General features: G+C 38.5%; 2 protein-coding genes and 1 long non-coding RNA gene across 10 annotated transcripts in view; 1 reads left to right on the forward strand and 2 right to left on the reverse strand.

Annotated features, from left to right (window-relative positions):
- Positions 1–224: 224 nt before the first annotated feature.
- Positions 225–16149, forward strand: part of LOC148727455 (uncharacterized) — a 70403-nt gene continuing 54478 nt past the window's right edge. For 3 of the 7 annotated variants that reach the window (XR_015989349.1, XR_015989348.1, XR_015989350.1), the window contains exons 1-3: positions 228–438; positions 811–992; positions 5916–6001. This is a non-coding gene — a long non-coding RNA (uncharacterized LOC148727455). Of the gene's footprint in view, positions 439–810; positions 993–5915; positions 6002–16149 lie in introns of all 7 variants that reach the window. The other 4 variants (XR_015989347.1, XR_015989351.1, XR_015989352.1 and 1 more) reach the window with 3 other exon arrangements.
- Positions 2295–9097, reverse strand: LOC111331800 (uncharacterized). Of its 2 annotated transcripts, none has more exons than XM_022936997.2 (9): positions 8762–9097; positions 8387–8462; positions 7038–7073; positions 6595–6621; positions 6218–6289; positions 5942–5968; positions 5584–5606; positions 5331–5385; positions 2295–4310 (listed from the first exon to the last, which is right to left on the reverse strand). In XM_022936997.2, exons 1-9 carry the CDS (start codon positions 9017–9019, stop codon positions 3907–3909), a joined length of 978 nt encoding a protein of 325 aa, XP_022792732.2. In that variant the 5' UTR covers positions 9020–9097; the 3' UTR covers positions 2295–3906. The 2 variants fall into 2 exon arrangements, with proteins under 2 accessions (XP_022792732.2, XP_022792724.2); XM_022936989.2 differs by having other exon boundaries at positions 5319–5385; positions 8762–9096.
- LOC148727456 (uncharacterized) lies at positions 9957–14861 on the reverse strand. Its single transcript, XM_088726925.1, has 6 exons — positions 14731–14861; positions 14558–14654; positions 13533–13564; positions 11721–11880; positions 10846–10964; positions 9957–10320 (listed from the first exon to the last, which is right to left on the reverse strand). The coding sequence occupies exons 2-6, from the start codon at positions 14643–14645 to the stop codon at positions 10093–10095; spliced, it is 627 nt and encodes a 208-aa protein (XP_088583051.1). The 5' UTR covers positions 14646–14654; positions 14731–14861; the 3' UTR covers positions 9957–10092.

Raw genomic sequence — 16149 nt, forward strand, 5'->3', positions numbered from 1 at the left:
CTCATCTGCGGTCTGTTGTACAATGTGGAGAGAAATTAGAAGATGACCAAAGCCTGACAAAGACTTCCTGTATTTCTGATTTCGAACGTGACTGCACGAAATGTTTTTGTTTTTGTCTTTTTTTAGTTATAATCTGCATAAATTGATCCGCACAGAGATCATTTTCTCTTTGGTCATCTGCAAGTCTAATAAGATTAATTTCTTATATCATTTATGATCAAATCCCTTGGGGTGGAACAAAGAGCTCCCATGTGGGGATGGGGTTCGATCCCCGTGAAGCCTAAAGTATGGTTTATTAGGCAGAATTTTAGACAATTTTGGGGGCCACTATCATCGCCCAGGCAGATGTAACCTGAATTTTTACCTCGATCAGAAAATGACAGTGAATTGAACCAAATATCACTTCGATGACATTTGTGTTGAGCCATCCATGTCAAGGTAAGATACGACTGCAGACTGATGGACAACTCTATGCAGTCGATTCCCGCTTTTTCTTTGGCTAGTCTCGACCACATTTAAGGTTCGTGGCAAGATTCCTTGTCTTCCAAATAGAAAAAAAAAAAAACCATTGAGTTTCTTTAATTAGACCGGTTACCTAATGTAATCAAGGCATTTTGGCACTTGTATTTGAACTTTATCTGCAAATTTCTTCGCAGCTTTTCTCTCCATCAAAACGCATCGTTTTTCGCTTCAAACTGTCCTTTGCTCTCAATTGATTGAATTACTTTCTTGGAACTGTAGAGCTTAACAAGGAAAAACCCGCTGAATGCCATAAAGTTTAGAAAATCTTGGTCAAAAATTTCTTTTTAGCCCCGTGATGTAACCCAGTCCACTTGGATAAAATTGCCGATGGACTGAGGGGGAATCCCCCGCCCAAGAAAAGGAATGTACATTGTCAGCACATATGGATTCCGTCTTCTGACTACGAGGAAAATGAGTCAAATTTATCTCAATTTCTGACAGAAAGACGTGTAAGCTGAAGTGTTTTCAAGGTAAGATATGTTTATGAATCCAGATACAGTGTAAATAGAAGTATTTTGGGCACAAACTCGTATCCGTCATAAACAAATTTAGCCAGGTTCAACCGTCTCAAACGTCCGGTCCTGGTTTAACGGTCTCTATTCCGTTTTAGGCTTTTACTATCCTAAGAAAGATAATTATTTTCATCGAACTCTTAAGTATTTGCACGAATGCTCGATAAGAAACATAATACGCGACGAATTATTCTCTTTTTTCATTTTGCGTCGATTTGATCACTTAACAGCTGCCTTCGATTCGATTCATTCGACATGTGATCACAAACACGATTATCATTGACTATCAAATCGTTACCCAAATCGGTCTTCTATGACTTGAAAACCGTTTTCCTTGGAAACATTGTCTAGTCTGTTTAAACATAAAATTTGATCAATCTTAACATCATCTCTCCGCAAACGATCACACGAGATATTAATATGCTAACGTAAGCTTTATTTTTTGCATAACAAACAACTCGATATTGCTTGCAAGTCTACAATCGATTGCGATCGTCATAAAGTTATTTATGAATGTACTGATGGTTTTTAAACAAGCTCACCTCATGGTCAAAAGGGATTGAGTCATACTTTCCGTCATCAACCTCAAACATGCAGATAAAAAAAGTAAATTATGTACAAAAATGCTGATTTTGTGCAGATTTAAGGACGAAAGAAAACGTTCAAAACAAGGAATATGATCCTTCTTTCGTTGTTCTCAAAAGTGAGTAAAAGGCCAATAAATTAAGGGAAACATTGAAGGAAAAAGAGACAAAAGGGAACGTTCCACGTTACATTTTGAAAAGCAACGAACGTCTGATTGCTCAAGCCTACGGAAATGGCTTCCATTCTGACAGGATATAGACCCCATGGGATTGCCTTTATTTTTCTTAGGCAAAAATGAAATTAAAAAGAAAAGTGTATCCTTCTGTTGCATGCAGACGTAGCATATTAGAGAGAAAAGAATATATTTTTCGTTGAAGCACTGAGAACTGAGAATTGACGGGTATATGATGCAACACGACATGCTCTTTGGCTGTCACGCAAGGTCAGCTTGCTTGTCTGGTCTTGTTTTTGTTTCAAAAGGGTAACTGAGCCCGCAATATTCCTTGAATTTTTTTTTTGGTGGACGACTGACGTAAGCAACGTATATTTATGGGTCACTTCAACCTTAAATTTTCTCATTGTGATAAATATGCATCTAATGAAAGAGGAAAGAAAACGAAACACTACGTCCTATTCCGTTACGCATTGCGTGACAACTAAAGACACACCTTGAAATAGCAGTCATTTATATGTGTTTATTTACAATAGAATTTGAAGTTAGATCGTGCGCAATCATCCAATCCACTGTCGGTTATCAAAAGCGACAGGTCTCCTTTTACTCTTAATTTACAAACCACCAATTTAAAAACAATTCAAAATGGAAGTTTTTGCAAAATTTACCAACACTAAAACTTACAAGATATGTCGCAAGATTCTCCCTCAAATAGATATATATATATATTGTGCATTACGCAGACTTCGTTAATTGTTAACCTCTATGAGGTCCCCGTGTTTCTTTTGGCAGACGTACAAGTTATTCACCGTACGTGTCACAAGCATTGTGTGTTACTACAAATGCGACAACGAGGATGACCTTAAAGTTGACTGACCTTAAAAAACAAAAAAACAAAACAAAAGTGACAAGTAATGTTGACGTGACTCACGCACAACCTTTCCCAAGTCTTTCCCCTCGCCTTTCCACTTCAATTCCATATGAGAGGTCAGAGAAGGGGAGATGTTGTTAATGCATGCGTGAACGATTACACGAGCACTTCACCGTGTACGTCCGCCAAAATCATCCGGTCATGTTTTAAAGACCTTCAAAAAATAATTGTACTATTTTTTATATATATATATTTTTATATACAATATGATGATTGTAGAACTTACGAGTACTCGCCTGAAAAATCGAAACATAGGTAGTCAAACACCCCAAAAAGATTTTTTTTTCTAAATTTTGGAAACTTGTGGGAACTATCGCTCTTTTTTTTAATCTTGAAAATTTAGAGTACGTTTTAAAGAATTTCATTTAAACTTCTTGTTAATCTTTACCATTCTAACTGGTCTATTCTTTCCACTTTTTTCGCCAACTTACCGAAGTTATAAGTTGTCGTCCCCTTCACTCGTTAGGGAATTTTGCACATCACAACGAGCGAATGAAAATAGAAAATAGCTAGTGTATGCACATGGGAGGTGTCCCATTAATTTGCTTGTAACAAGATAACTTTTCCCTCTCCTAACACCTCTGGCGTCGTATGTGACGTTATTCAAGTAGTGGAAGCTCTGTTGATAAACCTATGACTAGATAAAGTTTCAAACAAAATTAACGCCAGTACTTTTCACAGTGCGTTTCCATCGAGTGTCGCAAAAATCAAACAAAGTAATTCCACCATCCAATCATAGAAGAGAAAATTATCACAATAACCAATGAGAATATACTGTAAAAACAAGCTTAGGGACCTGTTTTTATATATCGCGGAAGGAGGGCTGGGAGTTGGAGGATTTTGATTACGTCACGATAAAATTTACCTGATCTACCCTTAGAGTTCTTTAATATTCTTACGACAGATCCCCCTCCGTTCCCACTGAAAACCAAGCAATCCCAAAAATCCTCCACCCTCCCCTCCCTTCTCCCCCCACCCTCGCCAGGTGATAAATAATGAGTGGTCCCTTAATGCTTGAGGCGCGGGAAAGGGCGAGTACCAAGGTAACGATTTATTATCATTATTATTTTTTTGCATCTCATTGGCTGAGAAAGTGGCACAAGATTTTTAAATCAATCACAGAGAAAAGTAGGACGAAACCATTTCATTTCCGGATTACTTCCGACACTCAATTGAAAAACGCTCTATGGGAAATCCTGACTTGTGTTAGTAGGTTGAACAAGAGTGGTCGTGTTTAACACGGGGCTGATAAGGAAAGCGCCGAAATAACTGGTTTCCTTGTGCATAAAGTAGGACTTTGTGAACGGGATACGCACAGATATTTTGTCACCGCTTTTGAGCAAGAACACCGCGCCGTGATAATTCGTGTTGTACTTTCTCTCCTCGCTGACGACACTGCTCAGACTGCGCATGACCGGCTCCTCGTTGATGTACGTGTAATGGCCCATGAGGAGAGTGTCCCCTGCGTAATAGAATAGTTGGCTGTACACGAAGTAGTAGCCGGTTGTGCCAATCACAAGGAAGCTGTTGCTGACGAATTTGATACTTCCGGTTATGTGGCCTAGTCTCCAGTTTGTGATGCGGTGGACTGAGGAGAGCGGAGAGAGGACAGTGTTTTAAAACTGATAGTAGAGGTGTGGCTAGGGATTAACCCCCCACCCTTTGCTCCTTGTGAAGAATGTGAATTTTCTAAAAAAGGAGCGACAAGTTTGAATTACCATGATAACGTCACCATTATTCATTAAAATTGTTGATTAAATCAAGTACGCATGCTCAATGTCGTCTCTCTAAAAACGATGATGTTGAAAGTTGAAGATAAAGATTTTTTTCTATAACCGCAGTTCAGATATATGAATTTCATATATTCGTTTTGTTTGATTTATAATGGTAATTGAACTGAGTGGAGTGCAATTTGAGCTGAAATCATACGCGTGATTTCAAAATCAAACGAGCACGCAGCGCGCGTTCGATTTGAAATCACAAGTATGATTTCAGACCAAAATTGCACGACACGGGGTTCAGTTAGCACTTCATTACATCCATTTTGAAATCGCCCAAATACAGGACTTGGTCAATTCAAATATTTTACTGATGCAGTACTGGGCCGGTTTTTAAATAATAAGGGGAACCGGAAACGCTTTTACATCTCATTTTGTATGCAAAACAGAAAGACTGACGTCAAGTGTAAAAAAACTCAGTCAAGCGTAATCTGATGCGATTTAGAGCAAAAAATGATGCGATTCGTGAATAAATCGCACCAATTAGAGCCAATCAGATTACAGAGACCACCAGTGATTTCAAAATGGATGTAATAAATCATCTTACGGGTTTATTTCGGACTAATTTGATGACCTGCCCCCAGTTGGCTTTTTAGCTCATTTGGTAGAGCGCTGCACTAGTATCGCAGAGGTCAGTGGTTCGAATCCCTTACAGGCCTGAATTTTTTTAGGTCTGATTTTCACTATTGCTTCAATAGTGCTCTTTACTGTGAGGATCGTCCACAAATTCGTTTGAATAATCACGTGATAGCTGACGAGACTGTTAAATAGCGTGCGCTTACAAAAACAAAGAAAAGAGCAAAGAGATTAGCACTAACATTTTGTTGTACCTCTTGGAGGATTAATGTGCTCACCATACCCAACGATGTGAGCCGAGTCTGTGGACTGAATTGAAAAACAAACAAAAAAAGTCGATGAGTACAACTAGCACAATTTTAGCCGTACCATCACGACTCAATTTCAACTAAAATAAAATCACTGACGGAGATTTAGGTAATCTAGAACTAGTCTGGCCAAAGGAGTAGATATAGCTAGAGGTATATTGAGGCACATCATCATCAAAATATACCAAACAATACTTACCTGAAACATTGAGCCTGGTTGGCCTGTTTTGAAAACAAAAAACAAAAAAAGAATTGTGAATGAAAGCTACTTGACTACATTTACAACTGATAGGCAGACACTTTTAATTCAGAAAGAAAAAAGAAAAACCATAAACAGGAAAATTTTAAAAACTTTGCCTCCGTATGCCTCTTTTCAGGCTTAGATTGTGTTATTGCCTTGTTTCTTTTTAGTCGCAAAACGATTCAGCTCTCGACAGAAATCACTCTACTTGTATGGAATAGAAAATGGCGCAGATGAGTGCAACGTTCCCAAAGAAATAACTTTTATTACAACTGCTCTGTTTTCTGCAGGTACATATTGGAGACGTGCGCACTACCTGGAGGCCCAGGCTCCCCTCGCTCACCTGAAAAAGAAGCAACAGAGACGTGGGTAAGAGGTTAGTCTTCCAACGGCTAAAAGCTGTCTGTAGAAAATATCTTTTCTTGAGGGGTAAGGGGTGGGGATCAATCAAGACTACTACTTTAAAGTAAGGGAGGGTAGTGTGAGTCCATGTGTAGCAATAGACAAGATTTCTAGTGACAGTCTTGATGGTTGTCTTTATAAAACAGATACAGCTACCGTCACTGATTGAAGTAAAACACAACGCCCGTACCCATGTTCCCTTTCTGTCCATCCCTTCCCGGTGGTCCAGTGTTACCGAGTGCTCCTGTGTCACCTTTAGGTCCTGAAAAAAATAAAACACAAACGAAGAAGTATAGTGCTTTCGGTTTGGTAACCGCGCTAGTTTGCTATGTAAACATGTTATACTCAAGTTGTCAATATTAATATAAAATCCGCAAACGATTATGATACTGATGATACTAATGATAACGATCGATTGTTTATGATAATACCTATAATCTTTTATGCCCGTGATAGCCGCTCGTAGGCTACCCAAAATCATTTTTCCACTCTATCTCAACTGGATGCGGCATTTTTAAGAAACCCACACACTTCTTTTCTCTCGTTTTGAAAACAAATCGTTTTTACCTGTCCTTCCCTTTCTTCCCCTCGATCCTGCATAGGAAAAAAAAAACAGATTTTCATTCTAATACATTGGAGCCTACGTCGAAATGAATATGATGAGTTCCCAATTTACTCCCTAGTCATGCACTTTTACAGCTAGTGAATCATAAAGGCGCGCGTGAAGGATAAGATACGGATTAAAATCAGAGAGAGAGAGGTGAAAAACTGAATTTTCCATCGGCCCGTAGTGGTAATTAACTTTTATTTTCAACATGCTAAGTTTGAAGTCGACAAATATCGGTTCAAGCAGCTTCTACAAAGGAAACTAATTTCAATCATGTATAACAAAACAGCTTTAAAATATGTTTAAGTTTTGGCGTAACTGGGGAAATAGATATGAAATTCATATGTACTTACGGATGACTTTTCAAAATAATATTATCGACTTTGTATTCATGTTACATCACCTTTCTGTCCTTTTGGTCCCCGCTCTCCTTTGGGACCTAAAATGGATGGAAAAACTCAGTTTTCCTTAACAAAATGCGCTGTTTAGCGTAAGTGTAAGTGTTTAGTCAGTTTGCGTGACAAGGTATCTTTAACAGTAAGTGACGTTTAGTCATCGCGTGAAGTACCAAAACATGCAAACTGACATTAAAATTCGTTTAAGACTCATTTATAGGACCCCACCTTCTCTGGTACATGAAGCTTAAAATCATTGCCTTCATCAAAAAGAACTGCTTTCAAAACGGAATTTCAATTTTGCACGGCAAAGTGTTATTGTTCACAGACATAACTCAGGATTGACACTCAAAGGTCAAGAACGTGCCAGACCACATCAAAAATGTATTGTCTTACAGGAACAATATCCTTCGTAAGCTAATAAAAGCTTTGTTTCGATATATATAGTTTCAAAATAAACCACTAGCCAAGTTGACCTAATGCCCGACCTTAAGTTATGTAATTATATCGCACAATAGCAAAATTTGAACCATGCAGACAAAGCTATAGAAAATAAATAAGGCTTGCAGTGAAAACTCCTATTTACTTTCGTATAGAATTAATTGGAAAACGAACAGCCTTCTTACTTTGGCCATTCGCCAGGTTGAGTTTTACACCTCGATCAAAAAACAATTATTGGTGTGAGAGAGGATTTCCGCGAAATACGCCCTTCATGGAAGCCAGCCAAAAGATCGAGTATAGGCATGGTTTAATTTGATAAGCATTCTGAACAAAATTGAAAAAGTAACACAGTTTTCCAATCTCTCCTTGTGGGCTATGTATTTAGACGGAGAAAGTGAAACACCTGAGCTAGGAATGCGACCAAATTGATCATGATTACCATTTTGAACAAGAAATGCAATTGAATTGAATTGGAGCCTAGCGTTGTTGGGGGGGGAGGGGAGGAAGGGTGGGAAAGGGGAAAATTATGAGAAAATACCTATTCCTAAGGGGGAAACAATGAGTTTGACTTTGAGATACTTCATCGCCCTGAAAAAGTGTTTTAAACGAAAAATGTTTTACTAACTCCTCATTGTTTCTCGATAACCCTGGACTTTGAGATTTTTTGGCTGCTCGTCTTACTCATACAGAATGAACCTTGCTGCTCACTCGCAGCTCCCAGATTCATTACTACGGGGAAGGATATTTTGAAGGGAAAAGTGGGGGCAGGGGTATTTTTACCACCCCGGTGCACTAGCACTCTATCTAAGGCCGCTTAATCACACCCCAAGCCGGTGTAAGCTTGTACCTTCTGTCCCACTTTTTTGTTAATTTTGTAGCTGTATATAAACTGAATGAAAATCCCAGTGATTTATACCTCGCCTGCAGCGACATGAATCATTCTTTGTTGTGCCAGTGTTCCTCTTCTCTCTCATCTGCTGAATTTCGCTTTCCTAAACAATGTTCAATGCGGAAATGACCTTTAGTTTTCCCACAAATAAATATCTAGGTTGGTTTTCGTGGAGATACCTAAGTGGACGGCCTCTAAGTTAGGGTAGAAATGATGTCGATTGATGACGTTGAAGATATTGTGTAAACCCAATTAAGCGTCAAGGCTGGGTCGATGTGCTCTGCGTTCTTAAGTGGCTGCCAAGCTTTGCCAATTGTGCGCGTAAATTGTGCGGCCGGTTCGTAAGACCACTAGGTCGTTCAAAATGAAAATTGTCATTCAAGAAACGTAAAAACGTCAAACCTTCCATTTCATAAAACTCTGATGAGCCTCTTGCGTTTCGCTGCTCGAGAAATCATCTCCAACGGTTCTTCGTTGGATCTGCGCTGTGACGTTTTCTAAGTACTCGATTGTCTGCTGTTGTTGCTCAAAGCGAGATTTCAGCACTACAATCTCACCAATACAATACAGTAACGCAGGGAATAGACCGACTAATACCGTTACAAGGACAGTAAACGTCCAAAAAGGCAAAATAATGGCCTGCGTTTGTGACTTCTGCATGTTTGTTGTCTGTAAGGTATCAGTGATTTCCTAGAAACACCATCGGGAACGTCAACATTGATTGAAGAATTTTTCTGGCAAAGTCCATTATGTCACGTGACCGCGAGTCATTCAACGGCCTATTGTTCTCAACTTCGTTAGCTGATTCGTTATATTTAATTTCTTATGTTCAGTGCATTCACTGGATAGGCTGCCAGTTTGTAATAACAAGGGTCGGGACAGTTAAGTTCGGTTTGATATCAACAGTTCACAAGCTTCCGAGAAATCACGGCTAGGTTTGTCACGCAATATGATAACGGTAACGCTTTTGGTAGCGACAGCATACGATACCAAGTTAGATAGCGATTCAATCAAGGGTCGCGGAACCAAAGCCAGAATAATTCTAACAGCTAATCAGGGAAACTCAAGATAAAAACAGGAGAACTGTCTGAAGCTAGTCTTGCATTTGATCGGTTGAACAGGTGGTGCGAAATTTTTTGACCAACAAAGTGGGGAAGTAAACCAAAACTAGCGCGATCGTGGGTTACTGTCGATGTACAAATGAAAATTGCACCGAAGAAAGAAGTTAAACTTTTCTCATTAGAGTGGAACAAATAGAGTACAATCTGCGTGAGGATTTCAGGGTGTATGCATACTATATCATCTGCGCTGCAAAACTGAATCTACTGGCGAGCGACGCCACTTGTAAGGTTCCTACTCTGTGTCCTGCATACTACGAGAAACGGTCCAGGCAAGTTTCATGGCGATGCGTTTTTTCCTCGGAAGTGAGAAGGTTACCTTTATGAAGTACCAACGCAACCGGAACAAAAAGCTGTTTTCAAGCGAAAGTGTAGTGATTTAATATGTTTTGAGAAATGAATCGGAGACCGATGGAAAGTGATGAAGGTCGATGAAAAAGAAGATATACTCAGCAAAGAGACGAATGTACTTAGTTTTGTTCAGTTTTTATTCCCAATCCCAGTATTTCTACATTTATTCCGGCGGTATATCATTTTTAGGGTCTGGTTTCTTATCCAGACCAGCGGTAACATTTTTATTTCAAAGTTTCGCCATTTAATGATGCACAGTTGGTATTAGAATGCTCGGAAAAGACTTTCAAGTGAGTTTGGCTGCACCTGGCTGGTGTTCTTTGGAAGACCATTCTTGTCAAATCCCAGAATCCGCCTCTTACCACTGAGGTATGACTTCAAATAAAAGAATTCGCTTCCAGCCTCTCTGGGTACCTCTTTAAACAAAATTTCAGGATAAACACGTTTCACTTGATCCAAGGAAGTGAGACTGCGCAATGGTTTCGACAAAGTCTAATGGAGAGGAAACATTGCATTAATTCTAAAATCAGACCCAAGTTAATTTGTTAGAAAGTCTCTAGGAAGCATCCGCATACTGTATTCAGCTAATAATTCCCACCGTTCATAAATGAATAAAAATCCGTGTTATCTCATTCTACTTCCAAATGGGTTGAAAACCTTGCAAAACTAATTCAGTTCGGTGGCTATGAAAAGGAATTGAACGTTCTAAACCAAGAAGATTTGCTGCTTAAATATTCATGGAACTCAGTATTCTCACCAGGGGATGGGCCATCAGAAAAGTGATGGAGGGGGGGAGGTGGCGTTAAAGAGTCCAAGAGATACATGAATGCTTCGGTTTTTTTGGTTTGTTTGCTGTTTTTTTTTTTTTTCTGTATGCTAGGTTTGAAATATTTTTCGTTTTTTCTTAATCCATGGGGAGCATTTTTCCTATTGTAAATGGTATATTTAGTAATTAACTTGAATTTTCCCAACCCCCTCTTTCACCCTCACGTTCCATCCCTGTGGGGGTAGTGATACCTTTACAAAGACGGTGTCATCTGCTTTGTTTATGGCCAATGCGGTTCCACCATTGCTACTCTCCAAAATAACAATTTTCTCTAATTTGTTATTAAGCATCGAATGGACCTTCAATTTAGCTGTTAAAAATAGCACAACTTGATATTAATGGAAAGACAGTAAAGAATTTTTTATGGATTTACTTTGTTTTGTTTTGTTTTTTCGTTTTCGTAAAAAAAAGATAGATTTTTCTTAGAAGTGAGTGCACCAATAAGGGAAGACGTAACTGACGGGTGACGTAAAGAATGTTTTGCAGAATACTGGCTACATAAGAGAGCGATGGGTCATCTCAGGGAGGGTACATAGTGCTGCCCTAGATCCACCTCTGAGGCGGCGCAATGATAAACAGGATTAGACCAGATTAAGATAGATTATGCACTCAACACCAGAATAAGAAACTGCAGAGTTTGGACAATAGATATAGACTGGTTGGTCTCCAGGAGCTGGAATTTTTTTTGAGTAAAACAATCCACAGAACGTAGATTTTTGGTTTCATAGATTAAGTATCATCACACACTGAAAGCGTATAATGGGGTGGCTGTGAACATCTGAATTCACTGAGGGCGTAAAGACTTTTTCTTAAGGGTTTCCTTGAAAGGAGATAATTCGAAAAACTAATTGATAAGAATTATGTAAAGCGGAAAGTTTGAATTTCAAGCCTTCTTGTAGATGTTAGTAGAGACTGTAAGGTGAATTGTTGTTCTTAAATGGCCATGGTAAGATTTGCTTCTCATCCACACTGACTGCTGCATGTGATTCACATTCAGTTTTTGTCTCTTGTTTATTCGCCAAGATAAAAGCTGTGAACATCTGTTTACATTTGAATATCTACTTACATTTTGGATCTGTACCAAGGGCATATGCAACCACAGATGTTCCGTCGATCTTAAGGTAGTGACCCGCGATAGGACCGTTTTGTTTTTGAGACACGTACTGGAGACCATTTCTGCGGTACCACATGTCGTTCATAGGCTTAGTGATTTCCTCAATGCTTTCCTAAAACATTAGTGTTACCTTTTATTAACAATCCTTCAGTTGGCGAATCCATCAGAATTTTTCAAAACATATCTCTTACTGATCATAGATATGACCTCATCCTTGGATGAACTGAGTACCATCTTAGGCAGAGCGTTGATTAAAAAAAATGATCGAGACAATAACAGGAAATATTATATAGCACACCACATAAGCATGGAAACTGTGGTCAGTAGATGACTTAAGACTAATTTCATCTGTTTCGTTTAAGCCAAGTGTGCATTGTTTCTGTTCGGAAATCAAGAATGAAACGTTCTTGGAACTCACAGCGCGCGCTTTTTGCTAATCTATCACTACGGTGGGTGACGTCACCGTAACTCTTTAGCATGCGCGATAAGCTGCATGTGGGGTGAGTGATGACAAAGTATTGCAGAGTGTGAAGAAACACAGTGGTCAAACGTCTGTGTATGTGTGAATAGCGATGTGGCTAATCATAGGCAGCGTGTTTCAGAAGTGTCAAAAACATTTTGTCTTATATAAACTAGAAAAAAACACGAGGCAGTAAGTCACATTGCTTTAGAACGATTAGTCACGATTAGCACTGCTATCTGCGGAGCCAGGGGAATAAGGATTTATTGTCAAATAACAAATAAAAAGTGAAGAACCTGGTATCGTTTTTATAAAGTTGAAAACAAAATGGTAAATTAGCAGGACACACGTAATTTCCTTTTCTCTTTTCTCTTTTACGTGACAAGGGTTATGTATCGTGGTTTCCTTTGAAAGGGCAAATTGACTCCCTTGCGCATGTCCAACGTTTGACCGCCTTATTGGGAAAATTTCCAAATGAGTAGTTTATTAAGAGATAAACACTTCGCTGGCCCAGATAAAAAGGAAACAAGGTAAAGAATTCTCGAATCTCTGTAAAGTACTGCGTGATTGCAATTTGTAGATTGCATCGGCTCGATAAACTTTCGAGTACTTTGAGCGTTCCGTTCTTCGTTTCTCAACACATGTGAATTGGCGTTTGGACATTTGGACAATTCCACGGCCGGTAAACATTGTTTTCAAGTGTTGTGCCGAAAAGTGTATTATAACAGAAGATTTGTGCTGAATCGAATAACCTTTAGAACTAACAAGAAAAAGCTGCACAATTTTCTAGACGTCAACTGAAGTAAACAACGGCCGAGCATTGATGGGTTCACGAGAAATTCATAACCTTTTTTCTCTTGAGAGAAACAATAGCTCTTTTATGAAAAATAGGCAACTTTGTTTTGCCTCAGTTTACCCATAGTTTTCGGGTGGCTATCGATTTTCAAATTTGGGTAAACTGAAGAAATTTGCATCGTGACCTCAAATTCGATCCGTGGGCGTTTTCGCGCTAGAGAAAAATTAATTAATTTCGGCTGCTTTTAATCTTGATATACATATTTATCACTTTAACTACGTAGAAACGTCTGTTATTGACCCTTTTTGGTTTCATATGAGCATTTGTATGGAGACATAAGATCTTAAAATTATCTACTGCACATTTGTATTTGCTTCTCCTGTCACCAAAAAAATCCTGATTCATGCAAAGGTACGTTAAACACTTAGTTCACAGCACAGAGACAGTCAGCCATCAGGATATCAGCCCTGTTTATATGAGATGATAAGGGGGAAAGTTTCCAACTCACCTTTGCAGGTCCTTCGTTTACATCATCGTATCCTGTGTGAAGTATAGAGAAGAATCGTATAAATGATATTATTAAAAACTGGATCATTGGATAATGCAATTCAAGACTTTTCATTGGCTTAGCCATTATGGTATATGAGCCAATATACCATAAACTACGATATGGTAAGCGTATGCATAAGCTTAGAATTGAAAGGGAGCTAAAAATTTAATAAAATTTAATAATTTAATGTAGGGTTTTTAATAAAACAATTATTCCACTCGCGTTTGTTGGATATGAGATGATTATAGCCAACACGGCGCTACGCGCCTCGTTGGCTATCTATCATCTCATATCCAACGCGCGCTCGTGGAATAATTGTTAATTTCGTCCAAGCTGTCTTCACTTTTACATGGATCAGAACCGACGGTCGAGAATGAATGAATGAATGAATGAATGAATGAATGAATGAATGAATAACTTTATTAACGTGTCAATCGTTCTAGTTTTTACAAATAAAAACTAATTGGGGACGCCTACTACTTAGACTAAACTAATAATTATAATAAAAATAAGAAGAAAAACTATATACAAACAATATAAAATTGATAAAATTAAGTTTTACATAACTCACAATTTTCACAATTATTTTTCGATGTAACATTTGATAGGTCAAGGACACTGACTTGATTTTTAAATACAGTTAGAGAGTCAGCCATTTTGATTGATTTGTGGAGCTTCGACCAAATGTAAGGTCCTATGTACCTTAAGCTATGTCTTCCGTATGTAACCGTGTTGTATCTTGGTAAGGAGAAATCGTCTGCACTCCTAAGATTGTACCTACTTATGCCTACTTGTACCTACTTATGCCGCAACTAAAAAGTTCAGAGAAAGTACTAAAAGCAAAACTACTGTGTAATTTAAGAAGTATTCAAGTTGTTTTTGATAATTTTTGGAAGCGGTAGTCGACGGCCATGAAAGGAAGCGAAAAAACTGTGGCGAAAAATGTCAGCATATGGTAGACAAGTAGTTAATGTTAAACATACCTTTCGCTACGGTGGGATTCAAGGACAATTCCAGCAAGAAGAATGTAAAACCAGTCATGACAAGAAACGATAAGCTTTTTTCAGCCATTTCTTAGTTCTGAAACACATGAAAGGATTGGTGAAACCATCGAATTACTCAGTTTGAATCGTAGTAGACAACGTATTCAACTCACGATTTGGCAGAGTTCCTGAGTCTGAGTTTATCCTTTAGCCTAAGTTTATTCTCAGATATTCCCGAGAGCAAGTCCTGTACTACTCTTGGCTGATAACGAGTGATGTTGCCTTCTGTCGTGTGGGGTTTTTTAAAGCATGTCGTTTGAGGTTATGTCATATCATGCCATGTCAACTTATGTCAAATCTTGTCGTGTGGTATGTCAATTTATGTAGAGTCACATCACCTCGGTAGTCCATTTAATGAAACGCTTGTCAATTTTACCATGGGCCGATTTTCAGATAAGTAAGTCTTATTTCATCAACGGAAAGTGTGACACAAGCCATTGACATTTTGACGCTTACTGTGACAAAAAGGCCGTCAAAAATGCGAAAAAGCCACTAAAGAAAATGAACAACCTGTGTAGCGTTATGTGAATCATGTGTAAGATATTCTTTCCGTTTTTCGGTAGCTTGCTTGGGTAAGTGAGATTTAGTTCAGATAAGAATCAAACAGCAATTTATATCGCAAGCAATAAATATTGCTGGAAGGAATTAAACGTGTTTGTAAAGAGTTGTATTGTGGTATCTAATGATAACAATAGCATTACACCTAGAGGTAACTAAATTGCAAGCCACGTCAACAGAACTGTTCCCCTGTGAAATGATTCAAAAAGCAGATCATACACCGTACAAAAGCTGCCTTAATCCTAAAAAGCTTTGAAGCGAAACCGATTACTTCTGGCCAAATATCAAATTCTGCTTTCATTACCAGAGAGCAGAATATTGAATAGACTTTTCTGCTCTTCCATCGGCTGGTCGTTGCCCTGTGGAAAAAAAAAGGCTGAGTTCAGCGGGTTCCTTTAAAGCGACATTTTTTCTGAGAAAAGAATGATATCGACATTGGTTATCTCCCTCAATTAAGCACTTTCGATGAGTTTTGCGACCAAAAGTATGGCATTTTTTTTTAGAAAAACTTAGTCTCCCATAGTTGTAGTGGATTTTACGGAACTGTTGCGAAGGACTTGAAGTATTTATGTCGGTAGTAAGGGTTAATTTGCTTACCTGTACTCATCTGAAAAGGATGTGTCTTTATTAATAACAGAAACGAAACAAACTGCGTGCGAACAACAGACAAAGTAATTTAGAAAATGAATTGAAGGCCGATTAGAATCAAACTACAGTTGTAAGCTCTATTTCAGAAAGCATTCATATGTAGCCATATTGGTTGTTATATAGTGACTCAGCTTACTAAAAAGTTCTTTGTTACCCAGTTGTTTGAACATTCAGCTGCGAAATCGGAAGCCTAAGGCTTAAATCCTCATGGGAGAATAAACTACTTTCCAAAACTTAGATCATCCTTATGTAGCTTCAACTTGACTCGACACAAAAAGCTAGACATGTTCTGCCCGCCAGAACAGGTCACTGATGTCCTTTTGACG

This window comes from Stylophora pistillata, chromosome 7 (assembly GCF_964205215.1).
Source record: "Stylophora pistillata chromosome 7, jaStyPist1.2, whole genome shotgun sequence".
In the NCBI taxonomy this organism is placed as follows: domain Eukaryota; kingdom Metazoa; phylum Cnidaria; class Anthozoa; order Scleractinia; family Pocilloporidae; genus Stylophora; species Stylophora pistillata.

Coding starts and splice junctions, on each gene's coding strand:
- LOC111331800 (XM_022936989.2), bottom strand. CDS start 9,019: ATGCAGAAGTCACAAACGCAGGCCATTATTTTGCCTTTTTGGACGTTT. Junction 6,622..7,037: donor GGGACCAAAAGGACAGAAAG/GTGATGTAACAT, acceptor TTTCCTATGCAG/GATCGAGGGGAAGAAAGGGA. Junction 6,290..6,594: donor GGGAAGAAAGGGAAGGACAG/GTAAAAACGATT, acceptor TATTTTTTTCAG/GACCTAAAGGTGACACAGGA.
- LOC148727456 (XM_088726925.1), bottom strand. CDS start 14,645: ATGGCTGAAAAAAGCTTATCGTTTCTTGTCATGACTGGTTTTACATTC. Junction 11,881..13,532: donor TAAACGAAGGACCTGCAAAG/GTGAGTTGGAAA, acceptor CTAATGTTTTAG/GAAAGCATTGAGGAAATCAC. Junction 10,321..10,845: donor ATGACACCGTCTTTGTAAAG/GTATCACTACCC, acceptor CCTCTCCATTAG/ACTTTGTCGAAACCATTGCG.